At 39.5% G+C, this 15,037-nt stretch overlaps 1 protein-coding gene across 1 annotated transcript; it reads left to right on the forward strand.

Annotated features, from left to right (window-relative positions):
* The first annotated feature begins 10 nt into the window (after window positions 1-10).
* plaat1l (phospholipase A and acyltransferase 1-like) lies at window positions 11-14,760 on the forward strand. Its single transcript, XM_038967071.1, has 5 exons — window positions 11-82; window positions 6,609-6,738; window positions 10,674-10,762; window positions 13,605-13,769; window positions 13,892-14,760. Exons 1-5 carry the CDS (start codon window positions 74-76, stop codon window positions 13,976-13,978), a joined length of 480 nt encoding a protein of 159 aa, XP_038822999.1. The 5' UTR covers window positions 11-73; the 3' UTR covers window positions 13,979-14,760.
* Window positions 14,761-15,037: the final 277 nt, after the last annotated feature.

The raw sequence follows: 15,037 nt of genomic DNA on the forward strand, positions 1-15,037 counted from the left end.
TTCTCAGTGTCTCTCTGAAGTGGGTGTCTGTGACTGGAGTTTCAAAGCACACAGAAGAGAAACACCAACACCCATGGGCCTGGTAGGATTATATTTAATCATATTGTTATATCTGGTCATTACTTCCTGGTAGGATTATATTTAATCATGTTATATCTGGTCATTACTTCCTGGTAGGATTATATTTAATCATGTTATATCTCGTCAGTACTTCCTGGTAGGATTATATTTAATCATGTTATATCTGGTCATTACTACCTGGTAGGATTATATTTAATCATATTGTTATATCTGGTCATTACTTCCTGGTAGGATTATATTTAATCATATTGTTATATCTGGTCATTACTACCTGGTAGGATTATATTTAATCATATTGTTATATCTGGTCATTACTACCTGGTAGGATTATATTTAATCATGTTATATCTGGTCATTACTACCTGGTAGGATTATATTTAATCATGTTATATCTCGTCAGTACTTCCTGGTAGGATTATATTTAATCATGTTATATCTGGTCATTACTACCTGGTAGGATTATATTTAATCATATTGTTATATCTGGTCATTACTTCCTGGTAGGATTATATTTAATCATGTTATATCTGGTCATTACTTCCTGGTAGGATTATATTTAATCATGTTATATCTGGTCATTACTTCCTGGTAGGATTATATTTAATCATGTTATATCTCGTCAGTACTTCCTGGTAGGATTATATTTAATCATGTTATATCTCGTCATTACTTCCTGGTAGGATTATATTTAATCATATTATATCTGGTCATTACTTCCTGGTAGGATTATATTTAATCATGTTATATCTCGTCAGTACTTCCTGGTAGGATTATATTTAATCATGTTATATCTCGTCAGTACTTCCTGGTAGGATTATATTTAATCATATTATATCTGGTCATTACTTCCTGGTAGGATTATATTTAATCATGATGTATATCTCGTCAGTACTTCCTGGTAGGATTATATTTAATCATATTATATCTGGTCATTACTTCCTGGTAGGATTATATTTAATCATGTTATATCTCGTCAGTACTTCCTGGTAGGATTATATTTAATCATGTTATATCTCGTCATTACTTCCTGGTAGGATTATATTTAATCATGTTATATCTCGTCAGTACTTCCTGGTAGGATTATATTTAATCATGTTGTTATATCTGGTCATTACTTCCTGGTAGGATTATATTTAATCATGTTATATCTCGTCAGTACTTCCTGGTAGGATTATATTTAATCATGTTATATCTGGTCATTACTACCTGGTAGGATTATATTTAATCATATTGTTATATCTGGTCATTACTTCCTGGTAGGATTATATTTAATCATATTATATCTGGTCATTACTTCCTGGTAGGATTATATTTAATCATGATGTATATCTCGTCAGTACTTCCTGGTAGGATTATATTTAATCATATTATATCTGGTCATTACTTCCTGGTAGGATTATATTTAATCATGATGTTATATCTGGTCATTACTTCCTGGTAGGATTATATTTAATCATGTTATATCTGGTCATTACTACCTGGTAGGATTATATTTAATCATATTGTTATATCTGGTCATTACTTCCTGGTAGGATTATATTTAATCATATTGTTATATCTGGTCATTACTACCCGGTAGGATTATATTTAATCATGTTATATCTGGTCATTACTTCCTGGTAGGATTATATTTAATCATATTGTTATATCTGGTCATTACTTCCTGGTAGGATTATATTTAATCATGTTATATCTGGTCATTACTTCCTGGTAGGATTATATTTAATCATGATGTATATCTCGTCAGTACTTCCTGGTAGGATTATATTTAATCATGTTATATCTCGTCAGTACTTCCTGGTAGGATTATATTTAATCATATTGTTATATCTGGTCATTACTTCCTGGTAGGATTATATTTAATCATGATGTTATATCTGGTCATTACTTCCTGGTAGGATTATATTTAATCATGATGTTATATCTGGTCATTACTTCCTGGTAGGATTATATTTAATCATATTGTTATATCTGGTCATTACTTCCTGGTAGGATTATATTTAATCATGTTATATCTGGTCATTACTACCTGGTAGGATTATATTTAATCATATTGTTATATCTGGTCATTACTTCCTGGTAGGATTATATTTAATCATATTGTTATATCTGGTCATTACTTCCTGGTAGGATTATATTTAATCATGATGTTATATCTGGTCATTACTACCTGGTAGGATTATATTTAATCATGATGTTATATCTGGTCATTACTACCTGGTAGGATTATATTTAATCATGATGTTATATCTGGTCATTACTTCCTGGTAGGATTATATTTAATCATGATGTTATATCTGGTCATTACTTCCTGGTAGGATTATATTTAATCATGATGTTATATCTGGTCATTACTTCCTGGTAGGATTATATTTAATCATATTGTTATATCTGGTCATTACTTCCTGGTAGGATTATATTTAATCATGTTATATCTGGTCATTACTTCCTGGTAGGATTATATTTAATCATATTGTTATATCTGGTCATTACTTCCTGGTAGGATTATATTTAATCATGTTATATCTGGTCATTACTTCCTGGTAGGATTATATTTAATCATGTTATATCTGGTCATTACTTCCTGGTAGGATTATATTTAATCATGTTATATCTGGTCATTACTTCCTGGTAGGATTATATTTAATCATATTGTTATATCTGGTCATTACTTCCTGGTAGGATTATATTTAATCATGTTATATCTCGTCATTACTTCCTGGTAGTATTATATTTAATCATATTGTTATATCTGGTCATTACTTCCTGGTAGGATTATATTTAATCATGTTGTTATATCTGGTCATTACTTCCTGGTAGGATTATATTTAATCATGTTATATCTCGTCATTACTTCCTGGTAGTATTATATTTAATCATATTGTTATATCTGGTCATTACTACCTGGTAGGATTATATTTAATCATATTGTTATATTAATTTCTCATTACTTCCTGGTAGGATTATACTTTATCATGTTGTTATATTATCTTGTCATTACTTCCTGGTAGGATTATACTTAAACATGATGTTATATCTGGTCATTACTACCTGGTAGGATTATATTTAATCATTTTGTTGTTACATTCTCTGATCATTACTACCTGGTAGGATACTTATTAATCGTATATGATTAGACATTATTAGGGCTTCACAGCAAATCTGTGAAACCTATTGTTATTCTTTGATTATTTTTTTTTTCCTTGACAAGTTTGCCTCAATGACTCATGTCCGTCAGGATAGATTTTTCCTTTATATTGCACATATTGGAAAACCTTTATATAAAAAAAAAAAAATGGCATTAACCATAAATCCCCAAAACATCAAATGAAGTATGTAGGGCAATTCTACATTTTAACTTAGTTTGAGCAAGGCTAAGGGATTGGTTAAGAGATGTCTTGAGTTATTTATAAATCAGGAAATCATTTGTAAATCCACTCCCAAGTTTTTGGCCTTGATATCTTAAAAGGAATAACTGTTAACAATTCACTTTTTTGATTATGTAAAGCTAATGCTTAAAATAATCCCCCAAAATATTCTCATGGACTAAAAGTCAGATTCACAGCAAATTGGATCTTTGGACTCATCTCTTTAGGGACTATTGTGTTTGTGAAAAAAACATTGATACATTCAAAGATGGACACACTATACCAGTAGATGCTAACACATACGTTATTATGCAGAAAAAAATACTTAAAATCTTCTCATGAACCATAGGACCAAATGACTCATTGGTCCAAAGATGGCAGAGTTATTGACAAATCACAAATTAGATTTTAAATTTTAAATTTGTAAATCCACTCTGAAGTTTTTGGCATATATGACATATGACATATGTGACATATAGCCAGCAGCATACCACCCTGCATACCGCTGCTGGCTTGCTTCTGAAGCTAAGCAGGGTTGGTCCTGGTCAGGCCCTGGATGGGAGACCAGATGCTGCTGGAAGTGGTGTTGGAGGGCCAGTAGGAGGCACTCTTTCCTCTGGTCTAAACAAAGATCCCAATGCCCCAGGGCAGTGATTGGGGACACTGCTCTGTGTAGGGTGCCGTCTTTCGGATGGGACGTTAAACGGGTGTCCTGACTCTCTGAGGTCATTAAAGATCCCATGGCACTTATCGTAAGAGTAGGGGTGTTAACCCCGGTGTCCTGGCTAAATTCCCAATTTGGCCCTCAACCATCACGGTCACCTAATAATCCCCAGTTTACAATTGGCTCATTCATCCCCCTCCTCTCCCCTGTAACTATTCCCCAGGTCGTTGCTGCAAATGAGAACGTGTTCTCAGTCAACTTACCTGGTAAAATAACGGATAAATAAAAATAAAATAAAAAATTGATATCTTAAAAGGAATAACTGTTAACAATTTATTTGTCCATTTAAACCACTGGCCTATGAACTTGAAACGTGTCATCGCTATCATGGACGTCCCTTAGACGAACCTTACTGAATGTGGTATTGATATCTAAAAAAAACAAGGAAACTATTAACAACTCATTCTTAGCATATGTAACGCTAATGCTCATCTGCAATCATTTTCTCATTATGAACCATAGATGTACTTTCGCACATATGCTAATGCTAAAAACACTTTATTTTTTATCGTTTTCTCATGAACCGTAAATCAGATTGACTCTATTTGAGAATGATTGTTGTTGCATTCAAAGTGGGCCACGCTACACCACTAGATGGCACCATATCACACCAGGGCTATAAGGTTTGAACCGATGGACATGGGGCCATAACATTTGGTATGTAAACCTTATGCCCTTAGAAACTGTGTGAATATAAAGTCACTTCAACTTTAGATGGCTTTACCAGACTAGTTGGTGGCACTATAGATGTCATTGGCACCATAAAATATTAGATCAATAACTATCGATCAAGTGGACTTTGTCTCATGAAAATGAATGTTAGATTTAAAAGAGCGACTGTTCCTAAAAAAATCTACTTCGTATTTTAAAAACGGTCTGTTGTGGCATTGATATGAGTCAACAAACTTTTATTCTAGTGTAAAAATGTACTACAAAGTCTAAATAGGATCATTTTGGTCATGAAGTCTGTCTCGTTTTAAACAGAGGTTTTAAGCCAATTGCAACAATGTTGGCTGTCAACACTCCAAACGTGTAGAGCAAACAATGGATTATCTTATTTTTACTGTTCCTGTAGCCTATGTTATTTAAACAACTGTATCAACCAAACTGTGTCAATCCACAATGGACTAGGTAGAATATATTCCGTGGCCCCCGGGTTGATGACAACGCAAATACTGCTAATAACCTACAGAACTTGAGACAACGGCATGCAGCGTGTTGATTGGTCGATGAGTGGCCAAGCCCTCGTCACACCTATAATATATTTATCAAACACAGGCCTTTCGTGCCACCTCTAGCTATTGCGCTGATAATGCCCACAGTGAAAATAGCAAAAAACATATTTCTAACACACACCCGGACCTATAGCCCTAGCTCCAGCGCTACGATATACCATTGTGTTACGTTTGTTAAAATGGATCCCTAAGAATGATTACCTGCTGCATCCAAAGACCAAAAGACCAAGCGTCGTCCTTGTGTTACTGAGAGATAAACATGATAATGCTTTCACTGATTGCACATAAAGGAAGATAGTTACTACAGGATAGTCCTTGTTTTGTTATCCAACTGCTCTCGTGTCCTTTCTGTCATCCTGTGAACCCCGTTCATTGCTGCTAGTGTAACAGTATAACTTTAAACCGTCCCCTCGCCCCGACACGGGCGCGAACCAGGGACCCTCTGCACACATCAACAACTGACACCCACGAAGCGTCGTTACCCATCGCTCCACAAAAGCCGCGGCCCTTGCAGAGCAAGGGGCAACACTACTAATAGGTTTCAGAGCAAGTGACGTAACTGATTGAAACGCTACTAGCGCGTACCCGCTAACTAGCTAGCCATTTCACATCCGTTACACTCACCCCCCTTTCAACCTCCTCCTTTTCCGCAGCAACCAGTGATCCGGGTCACGGCACCAATGTAACAGTATAACTTTAAACCGTCCCCTCGCCCCGACACGGGCGCGAACCAGGGACCCTCTGCACACATCAACAACTGACACCCACGAAGCGTCGTTACCCATCGCTCCACAAAAGCCGCGGCCCTTGCAGAGCAAGGGGCAACACTACTAATAGGTTTCAGAGCAAGTGACGTAACTGATTGAAACGCTACTAGCGCGTACCCGCTAACTAGCTAGCCATTTCACATCCGTTACACTAGCAGCTACATTATTGGTTATTGAGCTAGGATTGTTATGTGATGAGACATTATTGTAGTGTTTGTTATCATGATTCATAAATGTTAGACTGATTCTATAATGACTTTAGAGGAAAGACCAACCTGTAGCACTAGCAACTAACACTTTATATCAACACAAGAACTGTAGTGGGGGTTTGGTTCTGAGTTTGGGGGTCGGTGAGTGTGTGTGTGTGTGTGTGTGTGTGTGTGTGCGTGTGTGTGTAACCATGTCTCAGTCCCAGTTTCTCTCTGCCTTGTAGGGGAGTTCCCATCCGAAGCCGTTCCCAGGAGACATCCTGGAGTTTCCTCTGAATAAATACTTCTCCCATTTTGGAATTTATTACGGAGAGAGGGATGGAGTGCCCTACGTAGCACATCTTACCTGCAGAGGTCTGTGTCCACACACACACACACACACACACACACACACACACACACACACACACACACACACACACACACACACACAGGGCCGTAACCAGGGTTTGAGTTTTAGTGAGCTCCCCCCACCTCCCAGCCATTATCTCTTTGGTTGTTGTGGCTTCATTCACCGATCTACAAACACAGATTAACCACGACACATCAACTCAGCACCGGGATGAAAAACTATTAAATATATACAGAGGGATCTGTTATATACACTGCTCAAAAAAATAAAGGGAACACTTAAACAACACAATGTAACTCCAAGTCAATCACACTTCTGTGAAATCAAACTGTCCACTTAGGAAGCAACACTGATTGACAATAAATTTCACATGCTGTTGTGCAAATGGAATAGACAAAAGGTGGAAATTATAGGCAATTAGCAAGACACCCCCAATAAAGGAGTGGTTCTGCAGGTGGTGACCACAGACCACTTCTCAGTTCCTATGCGTCGGAGTCGGTGTAGTATGATTCGATTTTAGTCCTGTATTGACACTTTGCCTGTTTGATGGTTCGTCTGAGGGCATAGCGGGATTTCTTATAAGCTAGAGTCCCGCTCCTTGAAACCGACAGCTCTAGCCTTTAGCTCAGTGCGGATGTTGCCTGTAATCCATGGCTTCTGGTTGGGGTATGTACGTACAGTCACTGTGGGGATGACATCATCGATGCACTTGATGAAGTCAATGACAGATGTGGTGAACTCCTCAATGCCATCGGAGGAATCACGGAACATATTCCAGTCTGTGCAAAACAGTCCTGTAGCTTAGCCTCTGCTTCATCTGACCACTTCTTTGTTGACCGAGTCACTGGTGCTTCCTGCTTTAGTTTTTGCTTGTAAGCAGGAATCAGGAGGATATAATAATGGTCAGATTTGCCAAATGGAGGGTGAGGGAGAGCTTCGTACACATCTCTGTGTGGAGTAAAGGTGGTCTAGAGTTCTTTCCTCTTGTTGCACATGTAACATGCTGATAGAAATGAGGTGAAACTGATTTAAGTTTCCCTGCATTAAAGTCACCGGCCACTAGGAGCGCCGCCTCTGGGTGAGCATTTTCCTGTTTGCTTATGGCGGAATGCAGCTCATTCATTGCTGTCTTAGTGCCAGACTCTGACTGTGGTGGTATTTAAACAGCCACGAAAAATACAGATGAAAAGTCTCTAGGTAGATAGTGTGGTCTACAGCTTATCATGGGATACATCTGCCTTCCTCTCCAGGCGCCATTTTTGTTAATATGATATCTGAGTGAGAGTGACTAACAAAATCATTAGGGGGCCTACTGAAGATCATCGGCCTCGTTTATAACCGCTGCGTACATTTGACACTAAATATCTGCATGAGCCATTTCTGAAAACACTATGTACAAAAGATTTATAAACTTGTCGCACGCAATACATGCGCATTTTCCCCCAATATAAATCTGACCCGACTTGAAACTGGACTCGTGAAAAGGTATTACAACTCTGCCTGAAAAATGCCCTTTGTGGTGACAATATTACCCCCTTATTTGCTGTATACTGTGGAAGTATTGGAATTAGGCCAGGGAAGTTACTAAAATAAGGAGCAATGGCAATCTTGATTAATTGTCTGTTGTCAGAATGTTTAAAATTTTTACAAATACATTTGCTTTATTTGCAGTAAAAAAAAAAAAAAATGTGTACCTGTAAACTGATCATTTGATTTCAATCAATGTTTTGCATTGACTTTTTCCCAAACCTAAATGTGCTGCCCGCAAATTCTGAAACATTGTCTGGAAGCGTACTGTATATCTACTCAGTAGGCGTACTTATAGCAATAGCCTACACACTTCAAAGCAAAATATCAACTGTCCATGTTTTAAATTCGAGTATTACCCTATAAACCGCGTTCCCTTTCAGATGTATAGAGCAAAATACGTATAGGCTCAGTTAAATGAGAGATGTGCATGGTCATTTGTTGTTCATTCCTGTTTCTCAAAAGCCAAATGTAGAAGTTGTTCCAAATGTCAAATTGTTTTAATGTTTAAGTATAGACATTTACTCCGAATTCTTAAGGTTAGGCATTAACTCTGAATGGTTAAGGTTAGACATTAACTCTGAATGGTTAAGGTTAGGCATTAACTCTGAATGGTTAAGGTTAGACATTAACTCTGAATGGTTAAGGTCAGGCATTAACTCTGAATGGTTAAGGTTAGACATTAACTCTGAATGGTTAAGGTTAGGCATTAACTCTGAATGGTTAAGGTTAGACATTAACTCTGAATGGTTAAGGTCAGGCATTAACTCTGAATGGTTAAGGTTAGACATTAACTCTGAATGGTTAAGATTAGGCATTAACTCTGAATGGTTAAGGTTAGACATTAACTCTGAATGGTTAAGGTTAGACATTAACTCTGAATGGTTAAGGTTAGTCATTAACTCTGAATGGTTAAGGTTAGACATTAACTCTGAATGGTTAAGGTTAGGCATTAACTCTGAATGGTTAAGGTTAGACATTAACTCTGAATGGTTAAGGTTAGACATTAACTCTGAATGGTTAAGGTTAGTCATTAACTCTGAATGGTTAAGGTTAGACATTAACTCTGAATGGTTAAGGTTAGACATTAACTCTGAATGGTTAAGGTTAGTCATTAACTCTGAATGGTTAAGGTTAGTCATTAACTCTGAATGGTTAAGGTTAGTCATTAACTCTGAATGGTTAAGGTTAGACATTAACTCTGAATGGTTAAGGTAATGGTCAAAACCACTTTCTATCACTCGATTCAAACATGCAACCTTTAGATTCAGAGGCAGATGTTTATCGCCCATCCGCCATCTCCGTCCACAACGTTGAAACCTACGTGAAGGTAACAGCGTCCCCTAGTGGCCGGTTTCCACGTCATCTCCCGACATCCTCACACGTGGATGGACGTCGAATACTGACTTGTATCATGGGTGACCTGCCTGAATTTGTTTTGGGCTAAAGCTTATTCTGGAATATGAACCATCATGGCCAGAAAAGGTGGTAAAGAATTTATTCTGTAATGGTTATGAAAATAGCCTATGTATTGTGTATCATATAAATGAAATATTGTTCACCTGTGACATTTCAACTAACAGTAAGCTATTCAGACATAGCATAAAAAAACGTAAGCTTTACATCATATAACTCATTTGCACGACATACTTATTTTCCAGCAACGCAATACAATGTTTCAACTGCTACCAGATGTGGGTCCGCTTGGATCGCAGGTTTGTGGGGTGGCAAGCACATTCTCACGTCAAGTAACGGTTTATAAATGAGGCCCCTAAATATGCTACACTGCCCACAAATTCATAAACATTGTCTACTCTGGAAGATAACTACAGTGGTAACCTACACACCGGTTTCAGAGGGCAGTGTTTAGGTTAGGGGAAAGTAGACGCAAAACATTATTGAATTCAGACAACCTGTTTACAGGTCCACAACAATTTGCAATTGTTTTCGTTTTTGTGTTACTATACTTGTGAGGACTTTTTGGGGACCAACAATTGATACCATAACCCCGAAGCCTAAATTGGCCTTTTTACAAGTGAGAACCGGCAAAATGTCCTCACTTCTCTGAATTTTAGTTGGTTAACTATTCTTGTGAGGACTTCAAGTCTAACCACTAGGCTACCTGGGCGGCAGGTAGCCTAGTGATGGAACATTGTGCCAGTAACCGAAAGGTTGCTAGATTGAATCCCCAAGCTGACAATGAAAAAATCTGTTGTTCTGCCCCTGAACAAGGCAATTAACCCACTGTTCCTAGCCCGTCATTGAAAATAAGAATTTGTTCATAACTGACTTGCCTAGTTAAATAAAGGTTAAATAAACAAATTTAAAAAAGTAATCACAAGTGTAGTAAAACGTGTACATACACACTGACACACACTTGCTATGTTGTACTAACCGACTATGTGTGTAGACTCGGAGACGAAGCTGCTGTTATTTGGTCGAGCCCTGAAGTCAGAGGTCAAACTGGACCCAGTGGAGCTAGTGGGACGGAGATACAAGGTAACACACTGCAAACTATAATAATGAAATATTTACTGTGTGTGTGTGTGAGGTCATAGTTCCTCTGTGTGTGTGTGTGAGGTCATAGCTCCACTGTGTGTGTAGGTGAGGTTATAGCTCCTCTGTGTGTGTAGGTGAGGTTATAGTTCCTCTGTGTGTGTGTAGGTGAGGTCATAGCTCATCTGTGTGTGTGTAGGTGAGGTCATAGCTCCTCTGTGTGTGTGTAGGTGAGGTTATAGCTCCTCTGTGTGTGTAGGTGAGGTTATAGTTCCTGTGTGTGTGTGTAGGTGAGGTTATAGTTCCTCTGTGTGTGTGTAGGTGAGGTTATAGCTCCTCTGTGTGTGTAGGTGAGGTTATAGCTCCTCTGTATGTGTGTAGGTGAGGTTATAGCTCCTCTGTGTGTGTAGGTGAGGTTATAGCTCCTCTGTGTGTGTAGGTGAGGTTATAGCTCCTCTGTGTGTGTAGGTGAGGTTATAGCTCCTCTGTGTGTGTAGGTGAGATCATAGCTCCTCTGTGTGTGTGTGTGCGTAGGTGAGGTTATAGCTCCTCTCTGTGTGTGTAGATGAGATAATAGTTCCTCTGTGTGTGTGTGTGCGTAGGTGAGGTTATAGTTCCTCTGTGTGTGTGTGTGTGTGTGTGTGTGTGTAGGTGAGGTTATAGCTCCTCTGTGTGTGTAGGTGAGGTTATAGCTCCTCTCTGTGTGTGTAGATGAGATAATAGTTCCTCTGTGTGTGTGTGTGTGTAGGTGAGGTTATACAGTGGGGCAAAAAAGTATTTAGTCAGCCACCAATTGTGCAAGTTCTCCCACTTAAAAAGATGAGAGAGGCCTGTAATTTTCATCATAGGTACACTTCAACTATGACAGACAAAATGAGAGAAAAAAATCCAGAAAATCACATTGTAGGATTTTTAATGAATTTATTTGCAAATTATGGTGGAAAATAAGTATTTGGTCAATAACAAAAGTTTATCTCAATACTTTGTTATATACCCTTTGTTGGCAATGACAGAGGTCAAACGTTTTCTGTAAGTCTTCACAAGGTTTTCACACACTGTTGCTGGTATTTTGGCCCATTCCTACATGCAAATCTCCTCTAGAGCAGTGATGTTTTGGGGCTGTTGCTGGGCAACATAGACTTTCAACTCCCTCCAAAGATTTTCTATGGGGTTGAGATCTGGAGACTGGCTAGGCCACTCCAGGACCTTGAAATGCTTCTTACGAAGCCACTCCTTTGTTGCCCGGGCGGTGTGTTTGGGATCATTGTCATGCTGAAAGACCCAGCCACGTTTCATCTTCAATGCCCTTGCTGATGGAAGGAGGTTTTCACTCAAAATCTCACGATACATGGCCCCATTCATTTTTCCTTTACACGGATCAGTCGTCCTGTTCCCTTTGCAGAAAAACAGCCCCAAAGCATGATGTTTCCACCCCCATGCTTCACAGTAGGTATGGTGTTCTTTGGATGCAACTCAGCATTCTTTGTCCTCCAAACACGACGAGTTGAGTTTTTACCAAAAAGTTCTATTTTGGTTTCATCTGACCATATGACATTCTCCCAATCTTCTTCTGGATCATCCAAATGCTCTCTAGCAAACTTCAGACGGGCCTGGACATGTACTGGCTTAAGCAGGGGGACACGTCTGGCACTGCAGGATTTGAGTCCCTGGCGGCGTAGTGTGTTACTGATGGTAGGCTTTGTTACTTTGGTCCCAGCTCTCTGCAGGTCATTCACTAGGTCCCCCCGTGTGGTTCTGGGATTTTTGCTCACCGTTCTTGTGATCATTTTGACCCCACGGGGTGAGATCTTGCATGGAGCCCCAGATCGAGGGAGATTATCAGTGGTCTTGTATGTCTTCCATTTCCTAATAATTGCTCCCACAGTTGATTTCTTCAAACCAAGCTGCTTACCTATTGCAGATTCAGTCTTCCCAGCCTGGTGCAGGTCTACCATTTTGTTTCTGGTGTCCTTTGACAGCTCTTTGGTCTTGGCCATAGTGGAGTTTGGAGTGTGACTGTTTGAGGTTGTGGACAGGTGTCTTTTATACTGATAACAAGTTCAAACAGGTGCCATTAATACAGGTAACGAGTGGAGGACAGATGAGCCTCTTAAAGAAGAAGTTACAGGTCTGTGATAGCCAGAAATCTTGCTTGTTTGTTGGTGACCAAATACTTATTTTCCACCATAATTTGCAAATAAATTAATAAAAAATCCTACAATGTGATTTTCTGGATATTTTTTTCCTCATTTTGTCTGTCATAGTTGAACTGTACCTATGATGAAAATTACAGGCCTCTCTCATCTTTTTAAGTGGGAGAACTTGCACAATTGGTGGCTGACTAAATACGTTTTTGCCCCACTGTAGTTCCTCTGTGTGTGTGTGTGTGTAGGTGAGGTTATAGCTCCTCTGTGTGTGTAGGTGAGGCTATAGCTCCTCTGTGTGTGTAGGTGAGGTTATAGCTCCTCTGTGTGTGTGTGTGTAGGTGAGGTTATAGCTCCTCTGTGTGTGTAGGTGAGGTCATAGCTCCTCTGTGTGTGTGTAGGTGAGGTCATAGCTCCTCTGTGTGTGTGTAGGTGAGGTCATAGCTCCTCTTTGTGTGTGTAGGTGAGGTTTTAGCTCCTCTGTGTGTGTAGGTGAGGTTATAGCTCCTCTGTGTGTGTGTAGGTGAGGTTATAGCTCCTCTGTGTGTGTGTAGGTGAGGTTATAGCTCCTCTGTGTATGTAGGTGAGGTCATAGATCCTCTGTGTGTGTAGGTGAGGTCATAGCTCCTCTGTGTGTGTAGATGAGGTCATAGCTCCTCTGTGTGTGTAGGTGAGGTAATAGCTCCTCTGTGTGAATGTAGGTGAGGAACATGCTGGATGAGGTCCATCATCCCAGGGACTTCTACTCTGTGGTGAAGCCTGCTATAGACGATATGATGGGTAGAGACGTCACCTTCGACATCTTGTTCCATAACTCTGAACACCAGGCCACGCTCTTCAGATACGGACTCAAGAAATCTACACAGGTAAGGGTAGGGATGGTGAGTGTGTGTGTGTGTGTGTCTTTTGAGGGGGGGGGGGGGGGGGGGGGGGGGGGGTGTATATGATGTGCAACAATGTCTGTTGTGATTGGTTGTAGATTGAAAAGGTCTGTTGTGATTGGTTACAGATTGAAAAGGTCTACGCCCAGATCCTGCCCACCTGGAAGAAGCCGTTTGAGAAGAAGTTGTTGTAACCATGACGACGGCCGTGGCTGTGTTCTAGATTGGAACACGGTCTACAGTTTAATTCCCTCAAGATATCTACTAACGAGGTACAACAAGGAGAATCATAACAGTACATGTATTAAATGTAACTCCATAGCCAGTGTAGGATGATGATATAGGGGAATTAATATTTTTATTTGAGTTTTTAGATTCAGGGTTACATTGAACATTGTATTTTTAAATATATATACACACATCAATAAAATACAGTAAAATACTTTCCTATTATTCTGTGTGTCTCAGAGAGAGCGCGAGAGAAGGCGGGGGTGAGGGTTTTACTTCAGTTTAAGGGACGTGGGCACCATTCAATCTGTATTGCCAAAGCGTTACAGAAATGCGTTACAGGTCATTTGTGAATGTGCTGACATATGCAGCGTTTACCGTGAATGCAGTCTCCACTAACGCGGTTACATTGCCTTCACATTTCAATCACGCTGTACTTCCGGAACGATGCGGAATGAGTAGAGCCCTGAAGTCGATCTCATATTGTTGTTATGGTGCTGTGGGACATGAAACGATGGAGAAAATATGAATCTGCTCTTTGTGCTCGTGTCCTGGGGAATGAAAAGGCGCGGTACATTTACTAAGAAAAATAATTTCATCTCCGAAGCGCTTTCTCCTATAGTGTGAATGTGTGTACAGCATCACAGAGGAAAGATGTTTGATGTTAACACTCTCTCCTCTTCCTCCACTCTCTCCTCTTCCTCCACTCTCTCCTCTTCCTCCACTCTCTCCTCTTCCTCCACTCTCGCAGTTCTTGACACAAACCGGTGCGCCTGGCACCTACTACCATACCCCGTTTTAAAAGGCACTTGAATCTTATGTCTTGTCCATTCACCTTCTGAATGACACACATACACAATCCATGTCTCAATTGTCTCAAGACTTAAAAATCCTTCTTTAACCCTATTCGTACGGGACTAGCGTTACTATAGAAAGTCAGGTATGTCATTATTACCACAGCATGTCTGTTTTTCCAGTGGACGATTCAGACCGGATTAGTTTTACCAAACTGCCCCTGTAATTAT

Source organism: Salvelinus namaycush, chromosome 28, assembly GCF_016432855.1.
Source record: "Salvelinus namaycush isolate Seneca chromosome 28, SaNama_1.0, whole genome shotgun sequence".
Lineage (NCBI taxonomy): Eukaryota > Metazoa > Chordata > Actinopteri > Salmoniformes > Salmonidae > Salvelinus > Salvelinus namaycush.

Coding starts and splice junctions, on each gene's coding strand:
- plaat1l (XM_038967071.1), top strand. Junction 6,739..10,673: donor AGCACATCTTACCTGCAGAG/GTCTGTGTCCAC, acceptor CTATGTGTGTAG/ACTCGGAGACGAAGCTGCTG. Junction 13,770..13,891: donor GACTCAAGAAATCTACACAG/GTAAGGGTAGGG, acceptor TAGATTGAAAAG/GTCTGTTGTGATTGGTTACA.